Raw genomic sequence first — 14496 nt, forward strand, 5'->3', positions numbered from 1 at the left:
GTTTTTAAGACTTACTATAACCAATCCTTCAAGCTGCCAGCAAAAATTTCACTGGATTGGATTATTGATAAAGAAGGTCTGCTCTATCTCCACAGGGGTGTTTCATGAAAATCTACTGCAGGATTTTGGAGAAATGTGAAGTTAAATTTGTCCTAAACTCCATTGACTCTAATTGAAAAAATATTTTTGAAAACTCGCTATAAAAAATCCTCCAAAGTGTAGCAGATATTTCACTGGATTATGATAAGAAGGTCTGCTCTATCTCCACAGTGAGTTCATGAAAATCTACTGCAGGATTATGGAGAAATGTGAAGTTAAATTTGTCCTAAAACCCCACTGACCCTCATTGAAACAGTGTTTTTTAACTTACTATAACCAATCCTTCAAAGCTGCAGCAAAAACCTCACTGGATTATTGAAAGAAGGTCTGCTCTATCTCCACAGTGAGTTTCATGAAAATCTACTGCAGCATTATGGAGAAATGTGAAGTTAAAATTGTCCTAAAATCCCATGACTCATTGAAAACAGTGTTTTTTTTAAACTCACTATTAATAGTCCTTCAAAGCTGCAGCAGAAATTTCACTTGATTATTAATAAAGAAGTCTTCTCTATCTCCACATGAATATCTACTGCAGGATTATGGAGTCATGTGAGGTCAAAGTTGTCCTAAAATCCCATTGACTCATTGAAAACAGTGTTTTTTTTTTAAATCTATAACTAATCCTTCAAAGTTGTAGCAGAAATTTCACTGGATTATGATAAAGAAGGTCTGCTCTATCTCAACAGTGAGTTTCATGAAAATCTACTGCAGGATTATGGAGAAATGTGAAGTTAAATTTGTCCTAAAACCCCACTGACCCTCATTGAAAACAGTTGTTTTTTAAGACTTACTATAACCAATCCTTCAAAGCTGCAGCAAAAATTTCACTGGATTATTGATAAGAAGGTCTGCTCTATCTCCACAGTGGGTTTCATGAAAATCTACTGCAGGATTATGGAGAAATGTGAAGTAAATTTGTACTAAAATCCCATTGACTCTAACTGAAAACAGTACTTTTTTAAAACCGCTATAAATAATTCCCCAAAGTGTAGCAGATATTTCACTGGATTATTGATAAAGAAGGTCTGCTCTATCTCCACAGTGAGTTTTATGAAAATCTACTGCAGGATTATGGAGAAATGTGAAGTTAAATTTGCACTAAAACCCCATTGACTCTCATTGAAAACAGTATTTTTTTTAAAACTCGCTATAAATAATCCTCCAAAGTTGTAGCAGATATTTCACTGGATTATGATAAAGAAGGTCTGCTCTATATCCACAGTGAGTTTCATGAAAATCTACTGCAGGATTATGGAGAAATGTGAAGTTAAATTTGTCCTAAAACCCATTAACTCTCATTGAAAACTGTTTTTTTAAGACTGACTATAAATAATCCTTCAAAGCTGCAGCAGAAATTTTACTGGATTATTGATAAAGAAGGTCTGCTCTATCTCAACAGTGAGTTTCATGAAAATCTAATGCAGGATTTGGAGAAATGTGAAGTTAAATTTGTCCTAAACTCCCATTGACTCTAATTGAAACAATATTTTTTTTAAAACTCGCTATAAAAAATCCTCCAAAGTTGTAGCAGATATTTCACTGGATATTGATAAGAAGGTCTGCTCTACTATCCACAGTGAGTTCATGAAAATCTACTGCAGGATTATGGAGAAATGTGAAGTTAATTTGTCCTAAAACCCCACTGACCCTCATTGAGAAACAGTGTTTTTTAAGACTTACTATAACCAATCCTTCAAAGCTGCAGCAAAAATTTCACTGGATTATTGATAAAGAAGGTCTGCTCTATCTCCACAGTGAGTTTCATGAAAATCTACTGCAGGATTATGGAGAAATGTGAAGTTAAATTTGTCCTAAAACCCATTAACTCTCATTGTGTTTTTTAAGACTGACTATAAATAATCCTTCAAAGCTGCAGCAGAAATTTCACTGGATTATTAATAAAGAAGTTCTTCTCTATCTCCACATGAATATCTACTGCAGGATTATGGAGTCATGTGAGGTCAAAGTTGTCCTAAAATCCCATTGACTCATTGAAAACAGTGTTTTTTTAAATCACTATAACTAATCCTTCAAAGTTGTAGCAGACATTTCACTGGGATTATTGATAAAGAAGGTCTGCTCTATCTCCACAGTGAGTTTCATGAAAATCTACTGCAGGATTATGGAGAAAGTGTGAAGTTAAATTTGTACTAAAATCCCATTGACTCTAATTGAAAACAGTACTTTTTTAAAACCCCGCTATAAATAATTCTCCAAAGTTGTAGCAGATATTTCACTGGATTATTGATAAAGAAGGTCTGCTCTATCTCCACCAGTGGGTTTCATGAAATCTACTGCAGGATTATGGAGAAATGTGAAGTTAAATTTGTCCTAAAACCCCACTGACCCTCATTGAAAACAGTGTTTTGTAAGACTTACTATAACCAATCCTTCAAAGCTGCAGCAAAAATTTCACTGGATTATTGATAAAGAAGGTCTGCTCTATCTCCACAGTGGGTTTCATGAAAATCTACTGCAGGATTATGGAGAAATGTGAAGTTAAATTTGTCCTAAAACCCCACTGACCCTCATTGAAAATAGTGTTTTTTAAGACTTACTATAACCAATCCTTCAAAGCTGCAGCAAAAATTTCACTGGATTATTGATAAAGACGGTCTGCTCTATCTCCACAGTGAGTTTCATGAAAATCTACTGCAGGATTATGGAGAAATGTGAAGTTAAAATTGTCCTAAAATCCCATTGACTCTCATTGAAAACAGTGTTTTTTTTTTAAACTCACTATTAATAGTCCTTCAAAGCTGCAGCAGAAATTTCACTGGATTATTAATAAAGAAGTTCTTCTCTATCTCCACATGAATATCTACTGCAGGATTATGGAGTCATGTGAGGTCAAAGTTGTCCTAAAATCCCATTGACTCATTGAAAACAGTGTTTTTTTTTAAATCACTATAACTAATCCTCCAAATTTGTAGCAGAAATTTCACTGGATTATTGATAAAGAAGGTCTGCTCTATATCCACAGTGAGTTCCATGAAAATCTACTGCAGGATTATGGAGAAATGTGAAGTTAAATTTGTCCTAAAACCCCACTGACCCTCATTGAAAATAGTATTTTTTAAGACTTACTATAACCAATCCTTCAAAGCTGCAGCAAAAATTTCACTGGATTATTGATAAAGAAGGTCTGCTCTATCTCCACAGTGGGTTTCAAGAAAATCTACTGCAGGATTATGGAGAAATGTGAAGTTAAATTTGTCCTAAAACCCCATTGACTCTAATTGAAAACAGTATTTTTTTTTTAAAACTCGTTATAAATAATCCTCCAAAGTTGTAGCAGATATTTCACTGGATTATTGATAAAGAAGGTCTGCTCTATATCCACAGTGAGTTTCATGAAAATCTACTGCAGGATTATGGAGAAATGTGAAGTTAAATTTGTCCTAAAACCCATTAACTCTCATTGAAAACTGTTTTTTAAGACTGACTATAAATAATCCTTCAAAGCTGCAGCAGAAATTTTACTGGATTATTGATAAAGAAGGTCTGCTCTATCTCCACAGTCTGTTTCATGAAAATCTACTGCAGGATTATGGGGAAATGTGAAGTTAAATTTGTCCTAAAACCCCACTGACCCTCATTGAAAACAGTGTTTTTTAAGACTTACTATAACCAATCCTTCAAGCTGCAGCAAAAATTTCACTGGATTATTGATAAAGAAGGTCTGCTCTATATCCACAGTGAGTTTCATGAAATCTACTGCAGGATTATGGAGAAATGTGAAGTTAAATTTGTCCTAAAACCCATTAACTCTCATTGAAAACTGTTTTTTAAGACTGACTATAAATAATCCTTCAAAGCTGCAGCAGAAATTTTACTGGATTATTGATAAAGAAGGTCTGCTCTATCTCCACAGTGAGTTTCATGAAAATCTACTGCAGGATTATGGAGAAATGTGAAGTTAAGTTTGACCTAAAATCCCATTGACTCTAATTGAAAACAGTATTTTTTTTAAAACTCGCTATAAATAATCCTCCAAAATTGTAGCAGATATTTCACTGGATTATTGATAAAGAAGGTCTGCTCTATCTCAACAGTGAGTTTCATGAAAATCTACTGCAGGATTTTGGAGAAATGTGAAGTTAAATTTGTCCTAAACTCCCATTGACTCTAATTGAAACAATATTTTTTTTAAAACTCGCTATAAAAAATCCTCCAAAGTTGTAGCAGATATTTCACTGGATTATTGATAAAGAAGGTCTGCTCTATCTCCACAGTGAGTTTCATGAAAATCTCCTGCAGGATTATGGAGAAATGTGAAGTTAAATTTGTCCTAAAACCCCACTGACCCTCATTGAAAACAGTGTTTTTTAAGACTTACTATAACCAATCCTTCAAAGCTGCAGCAAAAATTTCACTGGATTATTAATAAAGAAGTTCTTCTCTATCTCCACATGAATATCTACTGCAGGATTATGGAGTCATGTGAGGTCAAAGTTGTCCTAAAATCCCATTGACTCATTGAAAACAGTGTTTTTTTTTAAATCACTATAACTAATCCTTCAAAGTTGTAGCAGACATTTCACTGGATTATTGATAAAGAAGGTCTGCTCTATCTCCACAGTGAGTTTCATGAAAATCTACTGCAGGATTATGGAGAAATGTGAAGTTAAATTTGTACTAAAATCCCATTGACTCTAATTGAAAACAGTACTTTTTTTAAAACCCGCTATAAATAATTCTCCAAAGTTTGTAGCAGATATTTCACTGGATTATTGATAAGAAGGTCTGCTCTATCTCCACCGTGGGTTTCATGAAAATCTACTGCAGGATTATGGAGAAATGTGAAGTTAAATTTGTCCTAAAACCCCACTGACCCTCATTGAAAACAGTGTTTTTTAAGACTTACTATAACCAATCCTTCAAAGCTGCAGCAAAAATTTCACTGGATTATTGATAAAGAAGGTCTGCTCTATCTCCACAGTGGGTTTCATGAACATCTACTGCAGGATTATGGAGAAATGTGAAGTTAAATTGTCCTAAAACCCCACTGACCCTCATTGAAAATAGTGTTTTTTAAGACTTACTATAACCAATCCTTCAAAGCTGCAGCAAAAATTTCACTGGATTATTGATAAAGAAGGTCTGCTCTATCTCCACAGTGAGTTTCATGAAAATCTACTGCAGGATTATGGAGAAATGTGAAGTTAAAATTGTCCTAAAATCCCATTGACTCTCATTGAAAACAGTGTTTTTTTTTAAACTCACTATTAATAGTCCTTCAAAGCTGCAGCAGAAATTTCACTGGATTATTAATAAAGAAGTTCTTCTCTATCTCCACGTGAATATCTACTGCAGGATTATGGAGTCATGTGAGGTCAAAGTTGTCCTAAAATCCCATTGACTCATTGAAAACAGTGTTTTTTTTTTTAAATCACTATAACTAATCCTCCAAATTTGTAGCAGAAATTTCACTGGATTATTGATAAAGAAGGTCTGCTCTATATCCACAGTGAGTTTCATGAAAATCTACTGCAGGATTATGGAGAAATGTGAAGTTAAATTTGTCCTAAAACCCCACTGACCCTCATTGAAAATAGTGTTTTTTTAAGACTTACTATAACCAATCCTTCAAAGCTGCAGCAAAAATTTCACTGGATTATTGATAAAGAAGGTCTGCTCTATCTCCACAGTGGGTTTCAAGAAAATCTACTGCAGGATTATGGAGAAATGTGAAGTTAAATTTGTCCTAAAACCCCATTGACTCTAATTGAAAACAGTATTTTTTTTTTTAAAACTCGTTATAAATAATCCTCCAAAGTTGTAGCAGATATTTCACTGGATTATTGATAAAGAGGTCTGCTCTATATCCACAGTGAGTTTCATGAAAATCTACTGCAGGATTATGGAGAAATGTGAAGTTAAATTTGTCCTAAAACCCATTAACTCTCATTGAAAACTGTTTTTTAAGACTGACTATAAATAATCCTTCAAAGCTGCAGCAGAAATTTTACTGGATTATGATAAAGAAGGTCTGCTCTATATCCACAGTGAGTTTCATGAAAATCTACTGCAGGATTATGGAGAAATGTGAAGTTAAATTTGTCCTAAAACCCATTAACTCTCATTGAAAACTGTTTTTTAAGACTGACTATAAATAATCCTTCAAAGCTGCAGCAGAAATTTTACTGGATTATTGATAAAGAAGGTCTGCTCTATCTCAACAGTGAGTTTCATGAAAATCTACTGCAGGATTTTGGAGAAATGTGAAGTTAAATTTGTCCTAAACTCCCATTGACTCTAATTGAAAACAATATTTTTTTTAAAACTCGCTATAAAAAATCCTCCAAAGTTGTAGCAGATATTCACTGGATTATTGATAAAGAAGGTCTGCTCTATCTCCACAGTGAGTTTCATGAAAATCTACTGCAGGATTATGGAGAAATGTGAAGTTAAATTTGTCCTAAAACCCACTGACCCTCATTGAAAACAGTGTTTTTTAAGACTTACTATAACCAATCCTTCAAAGCTGCAGCAAAAATTTCACTGGATTATTGATAAAGAAGGTCTGCTCTATCTCCACAGTGAGTTTCATGAAAATCTACTGCAGGATTATGGAGAAATGTGAAGTTAAAATTGTCCTAAAATCCCATTGACTCTCATTGAAAACAGTGTTTTTTTAAACTCACTATTAATAGTCCTTCAAAGCTGCAGCAGAAATTTCACTGGATTATTAATAAAGAAGTTCTTCTCTATCTCCACATGAATATCTACTGCAGGATTATGGAGTCATGTGAGGTCAAAGTTGTCCTAAAATCCCATTGACTCATTGAAAACAGTGTTTTTTTTTAAATCACTATAACTAATCCTTCAAAGTTGTAGCAGACATTTCACTGGATTATTGATAAAGAAGGTCTGCTCTATCTCCACAGTGAGTTTCATGAAAATCTACTGCAGGATTATGGAGAAATGTGAAGTTAAATTTGTACTAAAATCCCATTGACTCTCATTGAAAACAGTACTTTTTTTAAACCCCGCTATAAATAATTCTCCAAAGTTGTAGCAGATATTTCACTGGATTATTGATAAAGAAGGTCTGCTCTATCTCCACAGTGAGTTTCATGAAAATCTACTGCAGGATTATGGAGAAATGTGAAGTTAAATTTTTACTAAAATCCCATTGACTCTAATTGAAAACCGTGTTTTTTAAACTCACTATTAATAATCCTTCAAAGGTGCAGCAGATATTTCACTTTATTATTGATAAAGAAGGTTTGCTCTGCAGGATTATGGAGAAATGTGAGGTCAAAGTTGTCCTAAAATCCCATTGACTCTCATTGACAACAGTGTTTTTGAATAACTATTAAAAATACTTCAAAGCTGCGCCTAAATACCATGTCTTTAAGCTGTCACTGTAAACTCAGATCTTGACTGAATACTTAAAAAAAAGTTATTTTTTTAAACCCGAGAGCTTCAATGGAGTCCTCTGCAGTCCAGTAGACCTGACGGAGCCACTCAGAGTTGACGCTAAACGTCTTCAAAGACAGTTTTTACGGCCTCCATTGCTGAGTTGCCTCAATTTAAACTCTTGGACATGACTATGACCTGGATGACTGAACGCATCCAGTCTGCATATGATGATGTCATCACTTCTCTGTCCCTGCAGTAACCCTCGCACCAAGACGGCGGCTGGCCAATCAAACCTGTGGATCTCCAGGACGCCCAAACCAGACAGCATGGCGGTCTGATGATGTCCCCCAGAAGCTTCTTGTGCTTCCTGTCTTTTCTTTTTGTTGTTGTTTCTGAGCAGTTTTAATTTAGTGCTGTTAAGGGAGGCGTGTCTGAGGGGGGGTGGAGACCCTGAACCGGGGGCTTCATGTCAGGAGGAGGGGGGGTAGCAGTATTTACTAAATCTGATCATTTCAAAGAGGGAAGATGAGAGGAACTCCCCGTCCACACGGAGACGAACGCGCCCGTGTCTGAAAAGGTTTTGAATCGTTTCAGGGACGTAAACAGCCCGGGGCTATGTCTGAGATCACATCTGATCTCTGCATATGGTCCTATATAGAGGCTCCGCCATCTTGTAGTGCTGTCTGAGTTCTCAGAGAAAATACAGACCTCGTAGAGGGCCCTCAGTGTATCCCAGCATGCATCATGAAAAGGATATATTTTAATGCTTTATTAACAAAACAATGACAAACTTATATTACATTTTAAAATAAAATCACACCTCCTATTAAAATCCAAATTAAGAATCGTTACGTCTTACTGCATCATGACGAGTGGTGTTTCTCACATGATTACTACAAAAAGTGAAAGGAACGGAAGTTGAGGACGGAGGTATGCTGCCCGACGCTGACCTCCATGAGGAGGAGGAGGAAGTGAGCTCGGACACAGCCCGGGTCAAACCGATCCGTTTAAAAACGCTTTCCGTGTTTCCGCCCAAAGCGCTCCTTCTTTGAAACGACAACATCACAGCCCCCCCCCCCCCACCCCCGCATGCGCGCTCTCTGACTAAAACTAACTACTGAACTTGTTGAAGCTGTTGTTCAAACTGATCACTGATCAATCTGCTGACCCATTTCTTGATTGACTGATCAGTTTAAATATTTATTAGGCCACAAAAACAGTCACAGTGGACGTCTTTCGATTGATTGATTAGCTGTAAAGTGGCACCCCCCCCAACACGCACACTGTGCAGCCATCTTTATGACACAATGACATGATGCATTCCCTCCCTCTAACCAACCCTTAAGAAGCCTTGTGTAAGGGTCTAGAACTGTTGAACTGCTCCTTTAATGTCATTTTACTGTCACCTTGTTTGTGTGGTAACATTTAACCCCTCTCACTGAAGCTGTACCTGACGGCCTGTTGCTATGGAAACAAAGACAGCTGTAGTCATGTGATGTGAACTGTCTAGGAGTTGAAGTCTTGTCTCCATGTAGTGTGCGAGTCTGTTTAAGCTGCACTGCATCTTTTCCCAGGTGACCTGAACACAGCATAGCAAACCACAGTCAGGTCAGCCATGTTGGACTTTTTAACCGATAGGTTCCGCTTGTTAACATTCTATGAGCACTGCAGAAAAGCATGACAACATATTTTCTGTATCTGTGACAGTAACTAAGAAAACTACTGGGTTACACCAAGCAGTGCGAGGCTAGGACAGCGGCCCCGTGTGTGTCACGTGACAGCAGAATCCCTCTGAGCCGTTCCACATATTTTCTACACCCAATAATTGGGTCATGTTTCCACAGAAACCTAAACTGTCCCTTTAAGATGTGTTTTCTAATTAAAGCTTCAAAGTTTAGCTTTAATTATGAAGTTTATCTCTGATGTGTTTTCCTCCCCACAGACTGAGAATTAACCTCTCATCATAATCCACACAGCTCCTTCACTTAACCTTAATGGGATTCAGAGAAGCTCCTGTCACCATGGAAACGCCTGTTTATTAGTATGTGATCAATCAATGGAGCAGCCAGCACACTGCGCACACACAAACACTTCAGTCCACTTGTAAAAAAGTTTGTCTGTCATGAATAAAAGCACTTCCTGTAATGTGCGTCCAGGCAATCAGCTGTCTCTGAGTGATCATGTGACATAGGTGACAACGGTTTTAAGGTGTATATTGATCTGTCACAGCAGGGCGCTCTGAGCGTGCTCAGTTCTCTTCCTGTCAGGTGGCATCAAGCTGCTGAACAGCATCTGCATCATCACTCATCACAGCCTCAAACTGTTCAGCTGCGGCGTCCACAGCCACCACCGTCTCTTCCTGTTTGTACGTCAGCGCAGTTGCCATGTCATCGTCAAAGAGGATGGGCGGGGCGTCCTCATCTAGCGGCTTCCCGATGCCGTGCATGCGCTTCCTGTGTTGCTGCAAGTTGCCGTGGCGGTTAAAGCGGGCGGGGCAGAGGTCGCAGGTGAATGGCCGCTCACCGGTGTGGATGATGACATGCCTGGCCAGCTGCGAGCGGCACTTTTTGTCTTTGCCACAGATATGGCAGATGAAGCTCTGTGGTAGTCGCGCTCCGTTAGAGTGGACGACCTCGCGGTGCCTTTTCAGGTGGCTGAGGCGGCGAAAGCTGCGGCTGCAAAAGTCGCAGGCGAATGGTCGGGTCTCACTGTGGATCATCGAGTGACTCGCCAGCAGAGACCTGAATTTGAAAACCTTGCTGCAGACGGAACACGGGAAGACCTTCTCTGCAGAGCTCCTCCTCCGTTTGCCGGCGTGCACGTCGTTGGATTTGATGTTCAGGTGAACCCGGATGTGGTGCTGCTTCAAGCAGGTGGCGCGCTGGAAGCTGCGCAGACAGATGCTGCAGCGGTGAGGTTTGTCCCCCGTGTGGATGCGGGAGTGAGCGGCAAGCAGCGCCTCAGACTTTAGCCGCTTCCCACAGACGCTGCAGGCGAATGGCGTATCGGAGGGCGGGTTCTCCTCGCCATTCACTCGGTTGGCGTGGACCAGGATCTTGTGGCGCTTTAGCTGGTACTGGCGGCTGAACTTGCGCCCACAAATGTCACAGAGGTGTGGCCGCTCGCCGGTGTGGGTCTGGAAGTGGATGGTGAGCTGTGACCGACATTTGAACTCTTTGCCACAGAAGTCACAGAGCAGTGAGCTCGGCTGCTGCGGCTCTGCGGCACCATCGATGTGGACGATCTTTTTGTGGTGCTCCAGATCATTGGTCCTCATGTAGGCTTTAGGACAGAGGTCGCAGCGATGGGGTTTGACCCCAGAGTGGATGACCTCATGCGTCTTCAGCCTGGATCTGCAGCTAAAGGTTTTCCCACAGACGGCGCAGAGCCAGGCCTGCACCTGTCGCTGCTTCTCCAGCTTGGCGACACCGTTGGGGTGTAGTCGGTTAAGGTGGTGCTGCAGGTTGTCACGGCGGTTGAAGCGCAGCTCACACAGGTGGCAGGCAAATGGCTTCTTCCCCGTGTGGATGAAGGAGTGCCGGGCCAAGCTCGACTTGTTCTTCATCACTTTACCACAAACATCGCACATAATGCTCTCAGGCTCCAACTTCACCGCATGGACAGGTGCATGCTGGGAGTCCAGGTCCAGCTGCATGTCCCTGAGAGCCACGGGAGACGAGGGAGACTCGACATCTAAGGACACACAGAAATCAGAGTCAATAAAGTATCAAATGTAAATTAAAGTTTTCTGATAAACTAAACATTTCGGAAAATTACTAATAATAATGAAAGCTGCAGGCAGCGACGAACGGGCCCTCGCACGCCGCGCGACCCTGCTCTGTCTGTGATCCTCATTTGGCTGTGACGGGGCTGGATTGAACAGCGTGAGAGAAGTGCATGTTAGTGTGGAACATGGCACTTCCTGTCTCCACCACAAGGGAGCGTTGTGAGCGACACAGAGCATGATCACAGAGACGTCTGGATAAAGTATGCGGGTTTAAGCTGTCACATGAATCGTAGACAGACTTTGGCGAGCCTCAAAGGCCACGCCCTTTAAGTTAGAGAAAAGCTTTTGATAACTTTTGATCAGCAGGTCCTTTAGGTGACCTCCAGTAAATATCAAGTCAATCGGGACAAATCCCTAGGAGGAGTTCGTCCACATACCAAAGGTGGAAATCTCCAAAATCGCCATCTTCCAGACGTTTTGGTGCGTCTTGGTATGATAAACATGTGTACTGATTTTCCTGCACCTACTCCAAACTAAGCCAAATGCGAGGGGGTTTTTAAAAATTCCAAGGGGTTAGCTCGGTGAGTTTTCTTATTTTGGAGGAGAAATAATAAAAACAAAGAAAACACATTACGATTACAACAGGGCCCTAATAAAAAATATGTTTCCTTTTACTTCCTGGATCTGCCGTCTCTCACCTCCTTCAGCTGGAGTCCAGGTGGGGTCAGCACTGTCCTCCTCCAACATCACCACCTCTCTTTGCTCCTCCTCCTCCTGCTGCACGTCAGCATCAGGCGGTTTTTGGCGGCGGCGGCGTTGTGATAAACTTCTTTTGTTTGCAAGCTGTTTCCTCTGGGGTCTGGACTGCGTGGGCTTTGTGGAGGGTCTGACTGCAGGTCGGATGGTTCTGGTTCTGGTACGGCTGGTGGTGCAGTGCTGCATCAGAGCGCCCCCGTCTGGTCCATCGGGCCTGACAGTAAAGCACTGCAGCAGCATGGAGGACGAGCCTGCGAACACATGACAGCTCAGCAGCCCGAAAGACACACACAGCAGACCTGTGGTGGTCTGCTGCCTCCTGCTGGCAGAAACACATCACTGCACATCGCTGAGGCTGAACTGCTCCTTCAAACTCCAATCCCCCTCTGACCTCTATTCTCATTAGTCTGGTTCATACTAAAGATGTCATAAACTGTGTTGGCTGTCTTCCTCGTAGTTTTGTGCCGCTCTCCCTGTGTCTGTCTCTCTCTCGCTCCCCCTCTCTCTTTGCAGGTCTCAAGACCTGCATGCTGACCTGCAGTCCGGACCCTGATCATTCCTATACTTATTGACTACACCAGTCTCTGCTGCTCATCTTTGTTTTAATGACTATTAATTGAATTTAATTCAACGTTCAGACCTAAACATGACTCTTCTTCATTCATTCAACCAGTCACAGATGTTTCTTCCGTGTGTTCTGCATCTCTGATCTGAGAATTCCGTCAGACCTACAGATAAACGGATGATGCTGGTGAAAAAATCCTGTCTGCATGACAGCCTGGTGCCTGTGGATCTACATCTAACAGATAACTAATTGCGAAATATTTCCTTTTATGAATATAGAGAAAACATTCAGAAGGTCTCATAGGGGTTAGACATCGGACACAGCCAGACCAACACAGGTCAGTAGGGAGACATTTAGAGCTGATGGAGGAGCAGAGGAACATCTTCAAGAGATGCTCCAACATTCTGAATGAAGAAGACCTGGGTGGCTGAGAACCTTCATCACATACAGAACCTCTAGAAACCCTCTGGGATTAATAAAGTTTTATCTTATGGCCAACATTCGGAGAGTCAGATCTGTCTGATCTGCAGCCAGGGGGCCACGTCTCACCTGAGTGTCTCCAGCTCAGCTGCTGAGTCAGCAGGTCCACCTGCACACCAGCATCTCTCCGCTCTGCTGAGTCACTCTGACAGCCCACCTCCCTGCACTCCTCCTCAGGACGCTCCCACTGGCAGGCCACCTCCCTCCTCCTCACTCCATCCTCATCTTTGTCTCCTCCGTCTCTCAGCAGGAAGACGCAGAGCTGCTCTCCTCCTGCAGGAGGCTCCAGGAGTCCAGATGACATCTTCACAACATCTGAGCACCGACAGTGACACAAAACAGGTTCAGGTTCACAGATGTTAGGACCTTCTGAAGCACACCTATGCTAACACCGTAATCATGAAAGCTACAAACCTGCTGAGCTGATCAAATGCATTCATTTTAAGATTTATGTAGCTTTACTGTATGAAACACACATGCCACAGCTGCAGCAGCTCAGAACCTATGTTTTTATTTTACAGAAGAGGCCATGTCTGCTAAATGCTAACTGGTTTAGCTTCACTGGAGATGATGCAGCTCTCATTCATAGGATTTCAGACTGAGGTGCATCTGTGTGCAGCAGAATTCACCCATTAGCTTTAAATGAGCAGGTTCTGACTGAAACAACAGCTGAAGCTACACAGCTCATGGAAATTAATCCTGATCAGAAGAATATAGACGATTCAAAACAGTTAAATAAATATGTTTAAATGACCAAACTCAAAGGGGCATTCTGTTGTTCATGTCCTGTAAATAATCAAATACAAATAGAACCAAAATGGGGTCAGGTCCATATCAGCTGAAGGTTCAGACTTCACACTGCGAGCTAAACAGAATGGTAAACTGGAACAAGTGCAGACCGGCCGGGCCAGCACAGCACAGCCCCCCGCGGGAAAACTCAGTGAGCCGCCGGACTTCCACAAGCTAATCCTAGCTCCATGCTAACACCAACTGCCGAGACAGCGTGCGTCCGGCGGACAGAGCGTTGGTTTACCTGAGAGCGGCGCAGTCCGCACGGAGGCTCCCTGGAGGATTTACCGCAAAATAAACGAGTTCACAGGCAGGACAGAATCCACTTCAGGCAGGAAACTACCCAAACACCGCCACCACACCAGGCCGCACCGGAAACACTTCTTCCTTCTTCTTCGTCTGTTCCGTGGGCAACGGGCACATGCGCCCTCTAGTGGCCAAAACACAAACTGCATCTCCCGATTGTTTGCTATTAAAAGTATTTATCTATGATAAAAACAATGGACTTTGTTGAAAATACTGGATAATAATGTGTTTTAAAAACGACAAACACAAAAACAACAAAAAATGAGCTGTATGAATAAAACTGAATTAAATATCAATAACCAGAGCAGCCAGTGAGTGCTGGGGCCGCTGTAGCTCCACCGTTCTCCTCCTGCTGCTGTGCCACCATGTAGAATATGTACAGTGATCTGATTGGCCATCTGGAAGT

General features: G+C 41.2%; 1 protein-coding gene across 1 annotated transcript; it reads right to left on the reverse strand.

The window, feature by feature from the left end:
- Positions 1-9483: 9483 nt before the first annotated feature.
- On the reverse strand, positions 9484-14166 carry LOC114453263 (zinc finger protein 2-like). The gene is made up of 4 exons (XM_028433070.1): positions 14029-14166; positions 13065-13310; positions 11893-12201; positions 9484-11160 (listed from the first exon to the last, which is right to left on the reverse strand). The coding sequence occupies exons 2-4, from the start codon at positions 13297-13299 to the stop codon at positions 9731-9733; spliced, it is 1974 nt and encodes a 657-aa protein (XP_028288871.1). The 5' UTR covers positions 13300-13310; positions 14029-14166; the 3' UTR covers positions 9484-9730.
- Positions 14167-14496: the final 330 nt, after the last annotated feature.

The sequence above is a fragment of the Parambassis ranga genome, chromosome 20 (genome assembly GCF_900634625.1).
Source record: "Parambassis ranga chromosome 20, fParRan2.1, whole genome shotgun sequence".
Taxonomy (NCBI): Eukaryota; Metazoa; Chordata; class Actinopteri; family Ambassidae; genus Parambassis; species Parambassis ranga.

What these genes read in the sequence shown, in the direction of transcription:
- LOC114453263 (XM_028433070.1), bottom strand. Translation starts at nt 13,299, where the DNA reads ATGTCATCTGGACTCCTGGAGCCTCCTGCAGGAGGAGAGCAGCTCTGC. An exon ending in GCTGAGCTGGAGACACTCAG is followed by an intron (nt 12,202 to 13,064) that starts GTGAGACGTGGC and finishes ATGTGTTCGCAG; the next exon opens with GCTCGTCCTCCATGCTGCTG. An exon ending in CTGGACTCCAGCTGAAGGAG is followed by an intron (nt 11,161 to 11,892) that starts GTGAGAGACGGC and finishes GTGTGTCCTTAG; the next exon opens with ATGTCGAGTCTCCCTCGTCT.